Source organism: Monopterus albus, unplaced genomic scaffold, assembly GCF_001952655.1.
Source record: "Monopterus albus unplaced genomic scaffold, M_albus_1.0 scaffold66.1, whole genome shotgun sequence".
Classification (NCBI taxonomy): Eukaryota; Metazoa; Chordata; class Actinopteri; order Synbranchiformes; family Synbranchidae; genus Monopterus; species Monopterus albus.
In genome coordinates this window covers 217,611-231,738 of record NW_018127946.1, presented here as the reverse complement: position 1 = coordinate 231,738, position 14,128 = coordinate 217,611, and the positions used below count along the sequence as shown (strand labels likewise).

Genomic DNA, 14,128 nt, shown 5'->3' with positions numbered 1-14,128 from the left:
CTTCTGTGGACTCTAGGAACCACAAGTAGACCTGCACTCTGAGAGCGAAGTGCTCTGTTAGGATGATAAGGCTCTACGAGGTCTTTAAGATATGATGGAGCCTTGTCATTAAGGGCTTTGTATGTTAGGAGAAGGATTTTAAATTCTATTCTGACTTTTACAGGGAGCCAGTGGAGAGAAGCTAATATGTGAGAAATAAGATCTGTCTTGCTAGTTGCTGTTAGTACTCTGGCTGCAGCATTTTGGATTAACTGGAGGCTTTTTAGGGGATTATTGGGACATCCTGATAGTAAAGAGTTACAGTAGTCCAGCCTGGAAGTAACAAATGCATGGACCAGTTTTTCAGCATCACTTTGAGACAGGATGCTCCTGATTTTAGCAATACTGTGCAGGTGAAAGAAGGCAGTTCTAGAAACTCGGTTTATGTGTGATTTAAAGGACATATCCTGGTCAAAAATGACTCCAAGGTTCCTCACAGTAGTACTGGAGGCCAGAGCTATGTCATCTAAAGTAACTATATGATTAGACAGCAGATTTCTAACATTTTTAGGCCCAAGCACAATAACTTCAGTTTTGTCAGAGCTTAGAAGTAAGAAGTTACAGGTCATCCAGGCCTTTAATAGCAAGTGTACACTTTTTATGTAGCAGGAAAAACTTTCAGCATATGAGACATTATAATAGAAATTGAGACTTTGTATGACTTCAAAAGTGCAGCATCACTGGCTGTGATGAGAGTGTGAATCAAACTGCATGATGTGAATAACGCAGCTGAAAGTAGCTATGAAATTGTAGCTGGCAACCCATGATTAATGTTTAAATGAAATGTATGCATTAAAAATGTACATTTGTGAAAGTCATCCATTTGTTTTTATTAATAAAACCTTTGGGTCTGTGTTGTTTTATGGAAGATCTGTAAAGCAGACTGAGTAAATGAACAACCAAAGTGTTGTTTTAGTTTAAAATAAAATCTAAAATAATATTGACAAATGGAATGACTGCAGTTTTGTTTGATGGTTTTCAAGAGTTAAAAAGGCCTCTGCTTTCCTTTCTCTGTTGTTCTCCTTCATGAGTGGCTCTATTATCTAACTGATCTGTTAACGAGAGGGCCAGCCATGGTGGTCCACACAGATAACAGATAATATGCAGAGCATGGAAATGGATGGATTATATGGACTGTGTTCAGTTCAGTATGTGTTTATTGGGTGGATAAAATGACTTTCAAAATGATTTTCATGGCAATCACTGGCATTTGATCTTTTAAACCCTCCTCACTGGATTTACCGGAGCTTTTTTCCCTTTCTTCCTGTGTGTTCTGTCAATTCTGACTTTCCTTTATATGCACACACAGACACACACACACACACACACACACACACACACACACACACACACACACACACACACACACACACACATATATATATATATCATTCATTCATTCATTCATTTTCTACTGCTTAGTCCCTGAGGGGGGTTGGCTGACAATCGGGCAAAGGCGGGCTACACCCTGGACAGGTCGCCAGTCCATCGCAGGGCCAACACATAGATGAACAACCATACACACGGACACATACACTCCTATGGGCAATTTAGAGACACCAGTCGACCTAAGCCGCATGTCTTTGGACTGTGGGAGGAAGCCAGATTACCTGGAGAGAACCCACGCAAGCACAGGGAGAAGATACAAACTCCACACAGAAGGGTCCCGGGTGGAGCCTGAACCCGGAATAGATTCATGCTTTCATCTTCTACCTGTATGTGCGCTTCCTTTGGTCTCTCCTTTGTCTCCTCGCTCTTTGCGACCCTATTCTTGCTACTACCTTTCTGTTTCCCACCTATCTCTGTCTTTTTTTATTATTTCCTTTTCTTGTTGTTTAATGCAGTAGACCAGAGAGTCGGTCAGAGAACGAAGGTATTTGATTTGTAACATCATCAGTTTTCCCCCTAGGAATAGCACCAAATAGCCAAAATGTGCTCTTTAAAGTTGCTGAAAATATCACGTCATAATGTACAACAGGAGTTGATCATTATTTTAAATTACAGAACATTATGCTTCCCATCTGCTCTGAAAATAACAGCTTTATCAAGTGGTGCTTCTAACTACAATTATTATAACTGGACTCAAGTATTGCAATAGAGAGCTTTTACCTAACTTGCTCTTTACTTGATTAGAATTATAGCTCAAATTGTCTCCTTATGTATATTTGCACTTGTTGTAAAGGCTTGTGTTATACAGTACTTTAAATCTGGCAGAGGCCGGTGAAGGGTGGTGAGTCATGCAGTCTAATGAACTGATTTTTAGTTAAGTAGCATTGGGGTTTATTTTAGACACCTCTGCCTGGCGGAACTCCAGTAACCTTTGCAGTCCTGAAAAACTCTGTCTTTCTATACATGTTTTAAGCTTTAATGATCTCATTTTAGTGGATATTAGGTGAGCAAGTAAAGGTCAGTAAATAATATATTAAGAATTTTGTGTCCCATTTTATTATCTTTTTTTGCAGTTATTTTTATTGCTGTTTGTTCATTAGTTGCTTCACAATGTGAAACTTCATCACACAATTTATTTATTCTCATTTACATATTTTTCTGGTTGCATTGTCAGGCAACTAACCAAGCAACGTTATCAGCAAAGATGCTGATAACGTTGTTCTCATGGTCTGTAACCAATGAATTTCTCCCATATGTACGACTTGGCCTCAATGACGTATTGTTTATTTTTAAATTTTGTATTCACCCCTAGCTATTTTTGCTTTTAGGCTATCCAGTTTGACGCACTGACACCTACCCTACGGTAACGTCCTATTAACTGGATGTGGGGGGTGCTCAAAGGTTGTGTCATAGGACTTCACAATAAATGTATAGGTTATTTAAGCTTGGTAAAACCAATCTGGATATTGGTCTTGATCGATATTGGTCGATTTGGAAAAAGTTCACGGGAGTCAGGGTGAACTGGGGAAAGGAAGTAGTATCAAAATAAAATCATGAGACAGGAAGCAAACAGGACAGAATCATGACAGGCCTGGGCTGTAGGGAGGTGCCAGCCGGCGATGGTTGTCCACGAGGTGGCAGATGCATTCTGCTGTGTGGCAGAGTGTAGTCCGGGCTTTCACCATATGCGGCGGCAGCAGCGAGGGTGAGCCTGGATGGAGAGAACAGCAATGTATGACTGCTCAGAGGGCAGAAGGGGAGGATGGTACCCCAGAGATGCCTCAAAGGGGGACAGCCCCGATGCAGATCTGAGCAGGGTGTTGTGGGCATATTTGATCCAGGTGAGGTGCCTAATCCAGGCCGCCAGTTCCACTGATGTGACACAATGGAGCGCTCGCTCCAGTTTCTGATTGAGGTGCTCCACCTGGCCGTTGGACTGGGGGTGGAACCCAGAGGACAGAATGACCGAGGCCCCCAGGGTGGAGCAGAAGGCCCAACCGGGCCAATGATGTAAATTGGGGGCCCTGGTTGGATACCACATCCATCAGGATCCCATGCAGGCAGAAGACGTGATTGACCAGGAGGTCAGCCATCTCTTGGGCAGATGGCAACTTGGACAAGGCAATGAAGTGGGCAGCTTTGGAGAAGCAATCCACAATTGTCATGATGGCCATATGTCCCTTGGATGGAGGGAGACCTGTAATGAAGTCTAAGACTGTGTGGGACCAGGGGTGACTGGGTACAGATGTAACTCCATGCGTCCTGGTCCAAGGGGGACCACCTGAACCGGCGCCGGAGCAGAGATATGGTGCAGTGGATGCCAGGATGACAGGAGAACCAAGAAGTGTGAGCCCAAGGACCTGGGACTGCACGGAGTCTGGAACAAATGGGTCTCCTGTGCTTTATTTACCTTGCACAGGTTTGCCCACATAACTCTGGCCACCACACAGGATGCTGGCAAGATGGTTAATCATGGCAGACCTAATCTCCAATGGACGGATCTTCCACAGTTCTGGTCCACTATTAATGAAGGCCCGCTCACTCTTGAGCTTAGACCTGGACCTAAGCCTTCAGTTATTTCATCTCTGAATAACAAATTAAACTAAGAACTGTTTCCATTATGCTTTTCCTTCAGACACTAATCTACTACAGTCTCTGTGAGTGGACAATCTGACGTTCCTATGAGTTTTTTTCAATCATCATTCAAACAATATTCAGCAACGTTTCATATACATCCCAATAATATTTACATGCTGCTGTCCTTAATTACAGAAAGCAAGATAGGCAGGAACAATCAGGGTCTAACAACAAATGACATTCTGTACGTTTCCACATACAGAGCCATAGTTTATAAGCTACAATGCCGTCAAGTCATTTGTTACATGGAGCAGTCAACCTCAGGTTGGTAAACGTTTTGGTAAAAGTCTAATTTGCCTGAAATATATTTTTGTGTCCAGATAGGTTTATTATATTACAGGATGTTTTCAGTTTTGTTGTTTAAATTCAAAGTCTCATAATATTTGCAGCAGTGGCATTATTGTGTGCATGCATGTGTTCCCATCCACACAGTGATATAGAGTAAGTCAAGTAACTAAATATGACAACTGTGTGTACTATAACAATGAAAACCTCAGTTTATTGTGCTGTATAGTTAGATCAGCTATCTTTACACATGTACAGGTTTTTCAGTGCTTAGAAAATCATTAATTCAACTCCTTTCTCTCTGATCCACTGTGGCCTCCCTCTCCTGGGCTATTTAAACTGTTTATTTTCTCAGTAACTTTTGGAGTTTTCTATCCACCCAGAAAGTTTGAGTTTTGTCCAAGTTTGTTACTTTGTAGATGAATAAGGCATCTTTGTGATGATTACAGCATTTAAAAATGAAACTTTTGATTAGTGGGTAGAGCAGTCGTCTCCCAACTGGAGGGTTGGAGGTTCAAATCTCGGTGCCTGCAGTCCACATGTAGTAGTGTCCTTGGGAAAGACATCGAACCCCGAAGTTGCCCCCGATAGTTAGAGCCATTGGTGTGAGTTAGCACTGCAGATGGCTGCCTCGGTTCTGTACTGGAAACAAATTCCTCGTGTGTAATATATTTGGCCAAGTAAAGGTGATTATCCTAATTATTATCATTATTATTGTTGTTATCAGTGGAAACACAATGAAATAGGAAAAATACAATTTATATGTAAATGTGTGTAGTTTCCTCATTAGTCTGTAGTCTGCTTCTGATGTCCATGGATGCAGTAATTTAGCTTGTTGTTTCTGCTTGCCTGACAGGAACTGCTAACTGGACCAACATGTTGCTACTTCTACCCTTGTTTGTAGTGTTTTTCTACTGCATTGGCTTCTTGCCTTCTTCCACTTAGGATTGCCATTGGGGTACTGTTTCAGACTCATGGCATGCCACTGAATGAAAGCTTGGAACACATCTCAACATGTGTGTTTACAAATGGGGTGCAGTCACAGTGGCAGTCTATTTACTGCATGTGTGGGAAGAGAGGAGGGGAGAAAGAGTGGAGGGGAAGAGGAAGGCTCTAGCTCAGGTGGTTAGGATGGCGGGTCGATCCCCAAAACCTGAGAATCAGCCAAGTGCCCAGAGTGACAACTATGAAGACCTTGTTTTGTTTAACCTAATAGCCCAAAATCCCAAAGAAACATATTCTCATGTTTGAACAGCTGGAAATGGCAAATGTATGGGAAATTTGGCCACGCAGAGTCATAGCTTTAGGGCGCTATGCCCGCCACTGTTGAATTGCTATAAAATTTTATAGAGATATTTACTGTACCCAAAGGACAAAGCCTAGTGACTCTGGCGATCCCCTGATCCTAGCTCCAGCATGAGGCTGACATTTGTAGTTTTGACTGAAATGTATTCAAACATTTGTATGGATTACACTAAGATTTGATCCAGATATTCCTTACTAATCTACTCTTATATGAAAAAGATGAGCTTACTGTATATGGCAGACAGAGCACAGGAAGTCTGGGCTCTTTCACTTTGTGATCACACGCAGACTCTGATTTATAACCCAGTTCATTTGTATTTGATTCAGAATTGTTCAGTCCTACTGTAGATTGGTTTAGCCTATTCTTCCCAGTTCTGCCATACATCCTGAATTCTTTTGTCTTCTCTATTGCTTTTCTCTAGTCTTCTCTGGTCCTGTCTAGTCTCCTCTACGATGTGTTGATCCTCTCAATAATGTGAACAAACCCCTATTTCCTCCCAGCTTAGACAGCAATCTGAAACCCTCTGGACAGTATATTGCAGTACGAGCCCCTGTCATTGTAACCACTAGAAGATAACACCACTTGGCCTCTTTCCTCACAGTTTGCAGGAAAGTTTCTATCTGAGCACTCAGCTTGCATTTAGTTTTACCTTCATCACATCCTGCCCATTGGTAAATAACACACATTCACATCTACTCAGACATTTTCAAGAGTAGACAGGCGACATTTCACACCAGCAAATACAGAAAAAAGAATGGAAGGGCTTGTGCGTCCTGCCCTTTGTGAAAACATGGACTCAGTTTGTGCCATCAGTACTGACTGTCTGTGCCCAGACTAGTAATAATAATCCTCATCATCCTGCTCCATCCAAGGAGTTTGTCTGATATAAGAACACTCCATCCTCCAAGACACTTGGGTTCAGCATTTCTCGTCTCCTCTGCTTTGTGTGATACATTTGTGTCTTTCATGTAGCAAATGTGTGCTGTGTACAGTTGGTGTCTGTGTGTGTGCATGTTCGTGCCATGTGTGGGGGTGTATTGTTTGGTATAATAGCGCCTGATGAATGAGGAGTCTGCTATACTGACAGAGGGTCCCATTAACATGTAACGCTTGGCTCGCGTTTGCAATCCATCACACACTGCACGCACACACTTTCATGCACACAGAATGGAGGTAATCAATGGGATGATTTAATAGCATCTGTTCTGTGTCAGCATGGAATGAATTGCATTCATTTCTAGGTTTAGCTACAGAGGGTTTAACTTACATATGAGGATTTCATATGAAAAATTCCATTTGTTTGATTGAGTCAACTACTGTATACTGACAGGACAGAATTGCTTCCTATATATTTGAAGACACTGATTATGATATCATAATTATTTGCAGTTTTTTTTTCAGCAAAGGTCATTATGAAATAATTTGATATTTTAGTTAATACACAAACCATAGCTTATGCAGTTTACATTTCTCTTTGAGTATGAGTTAAACAAGCAAGATGGAGCATGTTAATTAGTGAACTTTGGAGGTACAGGTGATTGGAATTTTTTTTATAACTTTAGACAGAGCTAGGCTAATTGTTCTCTTCTGCTTCTTGTTTAAGATAAGCTGCTAATCTGCTGGTTCTAGGTTCATAAATAGTATGCAGGCTACTAATAGTCTCATGTTTTCACAACTGATTGAAAAAAATGGCAGCATAAAAAAGACTGAAGAGTCACTGAAAAAGACTGACAACAACAAAAAAATTGTCACTGAAAAAACACAACAGATAAGGGCTCAGTCAAATGTAAGTGTTTATGGGCACATTAATTGGCTTATTAGCTGCCAACATAATGCAGATGTCTGATTTAGGTATGTCCGTAAATACAGTACATGGCCAGGCAACAAGTAATAGCTGCAGAGAGAAAGTTACTGAGTTCTTTTTAAAAATCTGGCAACTTACTTTTTATTGCTGTTTTATTAGTAAGGACAGTTATTATGTTTTTTGTTAACCGATTTGTACACCTCACTCCTGATTTTATGCAAATATAATTGATTGTGATCTTTTGCATGTGTATTAAAATCATCTTGCTCCACTTGTGCTTCAATACACTGTTAAGCCAAATGCTAAGGTGGGTGATGGCAGAGCTGTAATCACCAGTAGGCAACTGACATGAAGACTTCATTTAGGTTAAAGCTGTAAGGAAGGGAACAAGAGAATGGAGTACTGGCTCTAGTCAATATCACATTATTCATATCTACACAGTGAAATAAAACTGTTCACAGCCAACAGCTGGAAGACAAGGAAAAGTAAGTGGCACCCTTCCAGCCAAAGCACAGGTTAATTGCAAATGAGGATGTATCCTCTAGCTTGCAGCTAAAATCATCCTTAATCTGTGTTTTTGTCTATGTATATGACATCCCTTGGAGTTTAATTACAGAATCTAATTTCCTCAAAAACAAAACAAAACAAAACAAAAAAGTCTATGTTAAATAACTGAAAAGAATTGATTGGTCTCTTATTGTCACAAGTTTGAATTAAAGGAGATGTCTACTGTTTATCATTTATGGCCACTATTTAGTATCGCACACGTGTGCGTCGATATTGTTTTGGCATGCTATCATATTTTTATTACTCCTTCCAAAACTGTCTTCATCCCAATTTACACAGATGTTTTTTCTTTTTTAGCAGCATCCCACTGTTCTTTTCAAAACCTTATGCAATAATACACCATAAATAAATTCTATAAATCAGTGTTTAATGTGGTATTAATGTTTTATTTCAATACTAAAAAGTGGATTTTGAGGAGAAAAAGACACAAAGTGCTGAGAATAAACATAATTTAGGTCAAACCATTTTTTCACGCTTATCTCCGAGTCAGAAGGAAAACAAATACAAGATATGGGCTGCTGTCTGGGGAGCCACCTGGGTTAATTTCCAGCTGACCTGATGACCAGGTGATCAGTTGTTCACCAGTCAGCAGACATCTGTAATGGCTACCCCAGATGGCTATATGTGATTTCTTGTTTTGCAGATTCTCTAGAACAGAGGAAATGTTAGCACAATTAGCGCTAGCTGTAGAGTCTCAATACCCACTATGAGAGGAAATATGGCATGTGAGGCTAATGCTGTTACAATGTAAAATTGGGCTGTTAGGGTACAAGCAAACAAGAATTAAAACCAATTAGTGTACAGTATAATGCATTTATGCAACATGATTTCTAACCCTGTGTTTCTGTTGCTTGTCTCTTGCAGTTCAGGAGATGAGAAATTTCGTTGGAACAACCAAGGTAATACCTCTTCTCAGGGGCTCTCATACATTTTGTTTGGACTGCTATTGTTTGCTTTCCAGCACTATGAATTGCTGACTGTGCTTATTGCATTGATAGCCACTGTAAGCATTCTCAATGTGTTGATGCAATCCTGTACAAGAACTATGGTTGAAATGCTCAAACAAACATTGTCTTCTCTCCAACAAAACCCAAATAGAAAAATCTTGTGCTAACAAAATAAAAACTCCTGTCTCTCAAATTCCCTGACCCACCCTCACTCCATTTCAGTAAAGGTCAAACAGCACTAGCAAAGTATTCTCCGCATGGTGTTTAGTCTGTTTGTGGTGGCAGATGAGAAGTGTTTTCCATTAAGGACAACAAGAATCAATGAGTGTGAGGATTAGAAAGTCAAATGAAGCCATCTCTCTGGGCTTGAAAACATCTTTGGCAGCATTTTAGCTAAACAAACCTAACCCACACAGGTCACTCTCTCCTCCTTTGTCAGTCATGTTGAGTAGATTGATTATGTGTGTGCAGCGTTGGCAACCTCTGTCAACAAAGTGGTGACCAAACACAAGGAAGCCCAGAGGTTTGTGGACAAAACATTTTTATACCGGAGCCTATCAGTGTCTGCTTTGGTTTTCATCCACTGACTATGCTTGAGCTCAACTGCTTGGCCTCAGAAAGACCAAAGTTACCCTGTCAGAAAAAAAAGGAAAATCTTCCCTCACTTCAGTCAGACCTTTTGATCTCATCATCACTCACAAATCATTAAAAACCCATCACCTCTGGATGAAACAGGTTTAAAAATAAGTTTGTGTGTGTGAGGGTGCGAGGAAATCCACCGTAACGCTGCAAAATGCACTGGAAATGTTTCACCAGCAGCATAAACAACATCAGTCTGCAATTGCGTCATTTGAAGTCAATAAAATCAGTCTCCTAAATCCACTCAGTAAGGCCTCTACTATTACCATTTCTCTCCCACTCTCGATAAAGAGATTAATGTTGGTCCTAAAACTGATTTGTAAGGTTTCAGCCCCCTTGGCAACTCTCTCTAACTTGAAGACACTGGACACATTATCAGCCTCTCTCTGACAAATAACCAGCTGATGTCTATGTACACTGCAACAAGCCACAGTCCTCAATCGCACAAGATTCGTTGCTGGACTATCAGTTAGTTTTTCACCCTTGAACTGAGGTTTACTGTCGCATTACTCTGTGATAAGACAAAAGTAAGGCCACTACATTAGCTACTCATCATTAGCTGGATGAGAATGAATTTTAACCTTACAACCTTAATGTCTGGTTTCTTTTGGTCTGAAAGATTAACAAATGTAGGCAAAACAGCATGTCTGTATGTGATAATCAGTGTGGGTGAAACTGACATGGTACCTTCAAGGGCTCCAAACAATTTATCTATTTTTGAGGGCTCTTTATAAAAATATTAACTCAACCCTTTCAACATCTGACAGTTTTTTCTTGTTTTCCTCTTCCTCTGTAAACCTGTATGATCTGGTGTGTGCTCTACATGATGGGTACTTGGAGTTGAATGGGTACACTCACAATAGATATAGGGAGCAAGAGAACTGTGGGAGAGCAAGGGTAATTATTATTATTTTTGTTTGTTTTGGGGTGTCCTGGTCATGGTGGCGTGGCTGGCTGGGTTTGAGCCTTAACCAACCTTGGAGTGAGTGTGAGTGTATGTGGTTGTTTGTCTACATGTCAGCCCTGTGATAGACGGCGACCGGTCCAGGGTGTACCCTGCCTCTCACCCAATGTCAGCTAGAATTGGCTCCAGTGACCTTATTCAGGAATAAGTGGTATAGATGATGGATGGATGGATGGATGGGTGCCCTGGTGGGTAAATCCAGCCCTGAGTAGAGCATAAGAGTTTTAAGAGTCTGGAGGTGGCAGAAGAAGCAATATCTACAGTATTTTTCCATTGACATTTGTTTCCTGTTTTGTTTGTGCACATGTAGATGGACAGAAGGACATAGAAGAAGAGCTGACAACAGGCTTAGAGCTGGTGGACTCCTGCATCCGCTCGCTCCAGGAATCAGGCATCCTGGACTCACAGGACACATCCACAGACAGTAAGGCCAATGTTTTGATTCAAACGATGGTGTTTATGATCCTTAACAGAACACAAGGGTTAAATCAGAATGATAAAACTGTTTCTCCAGGTGGTTTTCTTTTCTGAAACAGCAAAGAAGAATATCTTAGAGGAGGATAGATACAATGCAACCAAAGTCCAGCGGGGATATTCCAAACAACTGCATTCTCCCAATTTTGGCTAAGTAACTTTTTGAATATGTGAATTCACCAAGGACATGTGATTCACAAAGTGATATGATGTTGAAAGGAGTATATTCCACCCTTGCTTGACTATATCTTCTTATATGTGGTTAGCATTCATATGCCCACACAATCTCTAACATTACATACTTTACTTTTTAGGTGGGGTGTAGTAAAGAAATGAAATTCAAATTTTCCACCTGAATTCCCTACATATTTGGAGTTAGCGTTTAGTATTTGATTGCCATTGTAATTTCTTGTAATTTTATATATAGTGAGTTCCTTCCATTATGTCTTTATAAACCTCTGTGTAGCTCTGAAGCAATCTTAGATGTGATTTGTCTATATGCACCTGTCAGGACTTCAATCATTTCATTCCCTTCTTCTGATAACCTTTTTTCTTTTTAATCCTTTGTTTCTAGTTTGAAAATTTTAAAGCTTTTTAAAGGGTGTGAATCTTTTCTCATAGTGAGTATACATACATACAGTTGTTAGTCCTCTTTTTCTCCATGTTACAGATGTGTTATCTGTCTCCAGGTGTCAACATTGGGTCTGAGAGGGCCATATCAAGAGTTTACCATCTCCTTACATAATAATCTTATACCATATTTTCAATGTTTCTTTTATAATTGCATTTCCTCTTTTATGAGCTATATGTATTATTTTCCACCTAGCCAGGTTTCAGGCTGTGACTAACCCAAATTTAATTCAGTCAATGTCTTTCCATCTAGATAGATACTCTGGGGAGTACCTTTGGCTGATATATCTCATTTGAGCAGTGTAATAGTATTCTCTGAGATTTGGAAATTTGTCTTCATTTATTCTGAGTGTTTTGAATTTCACCCTTGGCCTTCCTCCAGCCCAGATGAACCTGGATATTTATCCCATGCTGTAAAGTGAGATTCTGGGATTTGAACCAGTAGTGATAAAAAGAGGTATAATAACCTTGGCAGCACATTCATCTTTATCACCTCACTTCTTGAGCTTTATTCCAAAACTCATGTTGATGATTTTGTTATAGCTTTGTGAATTCTATTGTTTATTGTATTGGAATTTATTGTGTACATATTGTCTAAAACCTGGGTGATTACTACCAGTGGGGTTTTTTTTTTAGATTTTGCATCCCACTTTCATTTATATTCCTGCTTGAGTTCCTTCTTTGATATTTAATTTATGGAAGGTACCTAGGTCTTTGTAATGTTCAATTTATAGCCGATCTGTTTGAAGTCAATAATATTGTTATGAGTTTAGGGGATGTTAAGTTTGGATATTAATGATTGACAACAATATCCTCTGAAGTCATATTATGTGTTCCTCTTTTGCTGTATTAATTTCTTTCAGTTCCTTGCATTGTTTGAGAGCCAGAGCCAAGGGCTTGATGAGCATTGCCAAGGGTGAGGGGCTGAGGCAACAGTCCTGGCCAGTGCCTCTTGGCCACTGATTTTAATTCTAGGAGTTGGGTGCCTGCAAAGCTTGTATATGTAACCCATATGTTACATATACACCTAATTCATTGGTTGCTAAAACCCAACCACTCTAAACTCTTATAGAGAAAAGGCCAGCTAACTCTACTTTAATTCTTTTTCTGTCAAGGCTAACCAAAGCTGAACATTTGTGTATTTGTTCTAAGGTAGAAAGGGTTTGTCTAATGATATTCTGTGTTTATCTATCCTTTGTAAATCCAGTCTGGCCTGTGTTAATTGAATCAAGTAGAGAGTGCTCAATTCTCTTTGAAATTATGGATGTAAGCAAAGGTGGCATGGTGACGAAGTGGTTAGCACTGTCACCTCACAGCCAGAAGGTTTGAGCCTTGGCTGACCCAATGCCTTTCCGTGCGGAGTTTGCATGGTCTCCCTGTGCGTGGGCTCTCTCCGGGTACTCTGGCTTCCTTCTACAGTCCAAAGACTTACCTCAGGTTGATTGGCGACTCTAAATTGCCCGTAGGAGTAACTGTGAGTGTGTGTGTTTTTTGTCTACAAGTCAGCCCTGTGATAGACTGTCCAGGGTGTACTCTGCCTCTCGCCCAATGTCAGCTGGGATTGGCTCCAACCCCCCACCACCCTATTCAGGAATAAGCAGTATTGATAATGGATGGATGGATATAAACAATTTATAGTCTGTGTTTATAATGAAGATTGGTCAGTAAGCCTGAAAATATTTGGCTGTTTGACAGTTAAATGCTCCTCTGTGTTGACCAGCTAGTCATAAATGTTGTCCACATTTATGACATTTAGCCTGGTGGTGTACAGTGTTGTTTTTCAATTGGTGCTAGCCTGGTGGTGTACAGTGTTGTTTTTACAGAGCTTTTCCACAGAAAATTGCTGCCATTGAAACAAAACTAAGGCAGTGAAGTTGCAGGCAGAAAAATCTAAACAAAAGTATTAAAGAGGTTATAGTGCACTGTAAAGCCAAAGGGGACCTTCATTACACTATATTGATTAGTACAGCTTTAAAAAGCCTAGACAGAAATGGTTAATATTATTTGAAGAAGACAGAAAAATGTTTCACTGGTGTTTAATTTCAGAGTGCAATCCACTGGTATATAAGAGCCCTCAATGAGATCCTGAAATACTGCATGTGTCTCTTTCTTCCATGCTCATCTTTTTTTATTTGGTCCGAAGGATGATGTCTTTGCTATATTTAACCCCATAGGAGAGAGAGCTAGCTGTCAGGAGACACTGAATTGTGCCAATAGTTTGATATGTTAATCCATCCTTGCTGAGGTGTCAGCTGGCCTGCTGTTCACAGTGCAGAGAGGAGAGGCACACACATATGCAGTTATACATCACAGGCACATAAAACCATGAATGTGTATACATAGACAGAGATACATACTGTATATATGTATACACACTGAAGCATGAATAAATATACAGGCCTGCATCCACAGGCTGCTTATGCACACATGCAAACTGTAATACATAA

At 40.2% G+C, this 14,128-nt stretch overlaps 1 protein-coding gene across 8 annotated transcripts in view; it reads left to right on the top strand.

Annotated features, from left to right (window-relative positions):
* ctnnd2b (catenin (cadherin-associated protein), delta 2b) overlaps positions 1–14,128 on the top strand; it is a 231,061-nt gene that overhangs the window by 93,451 nt on the left and 123,482 nt on the right. For all 8 annotated transcript variants that reach the window (XM_020604514.1, XM_020604508.1, XM_020604511.1 and 5 more), the window contains 2 exons: positions 8,892–8,926; positions 10,888–11,001. In XM_020604514.1, the coding sequence (XP_020460170.1) occupies positions 8,892–8,926; positions 10,888–11,001 (149 nt within the window). The remainder of the gene's footprint in view (positions 1–8,891; positions 8,927–10,887; positions 11,002–14,128) is intronic.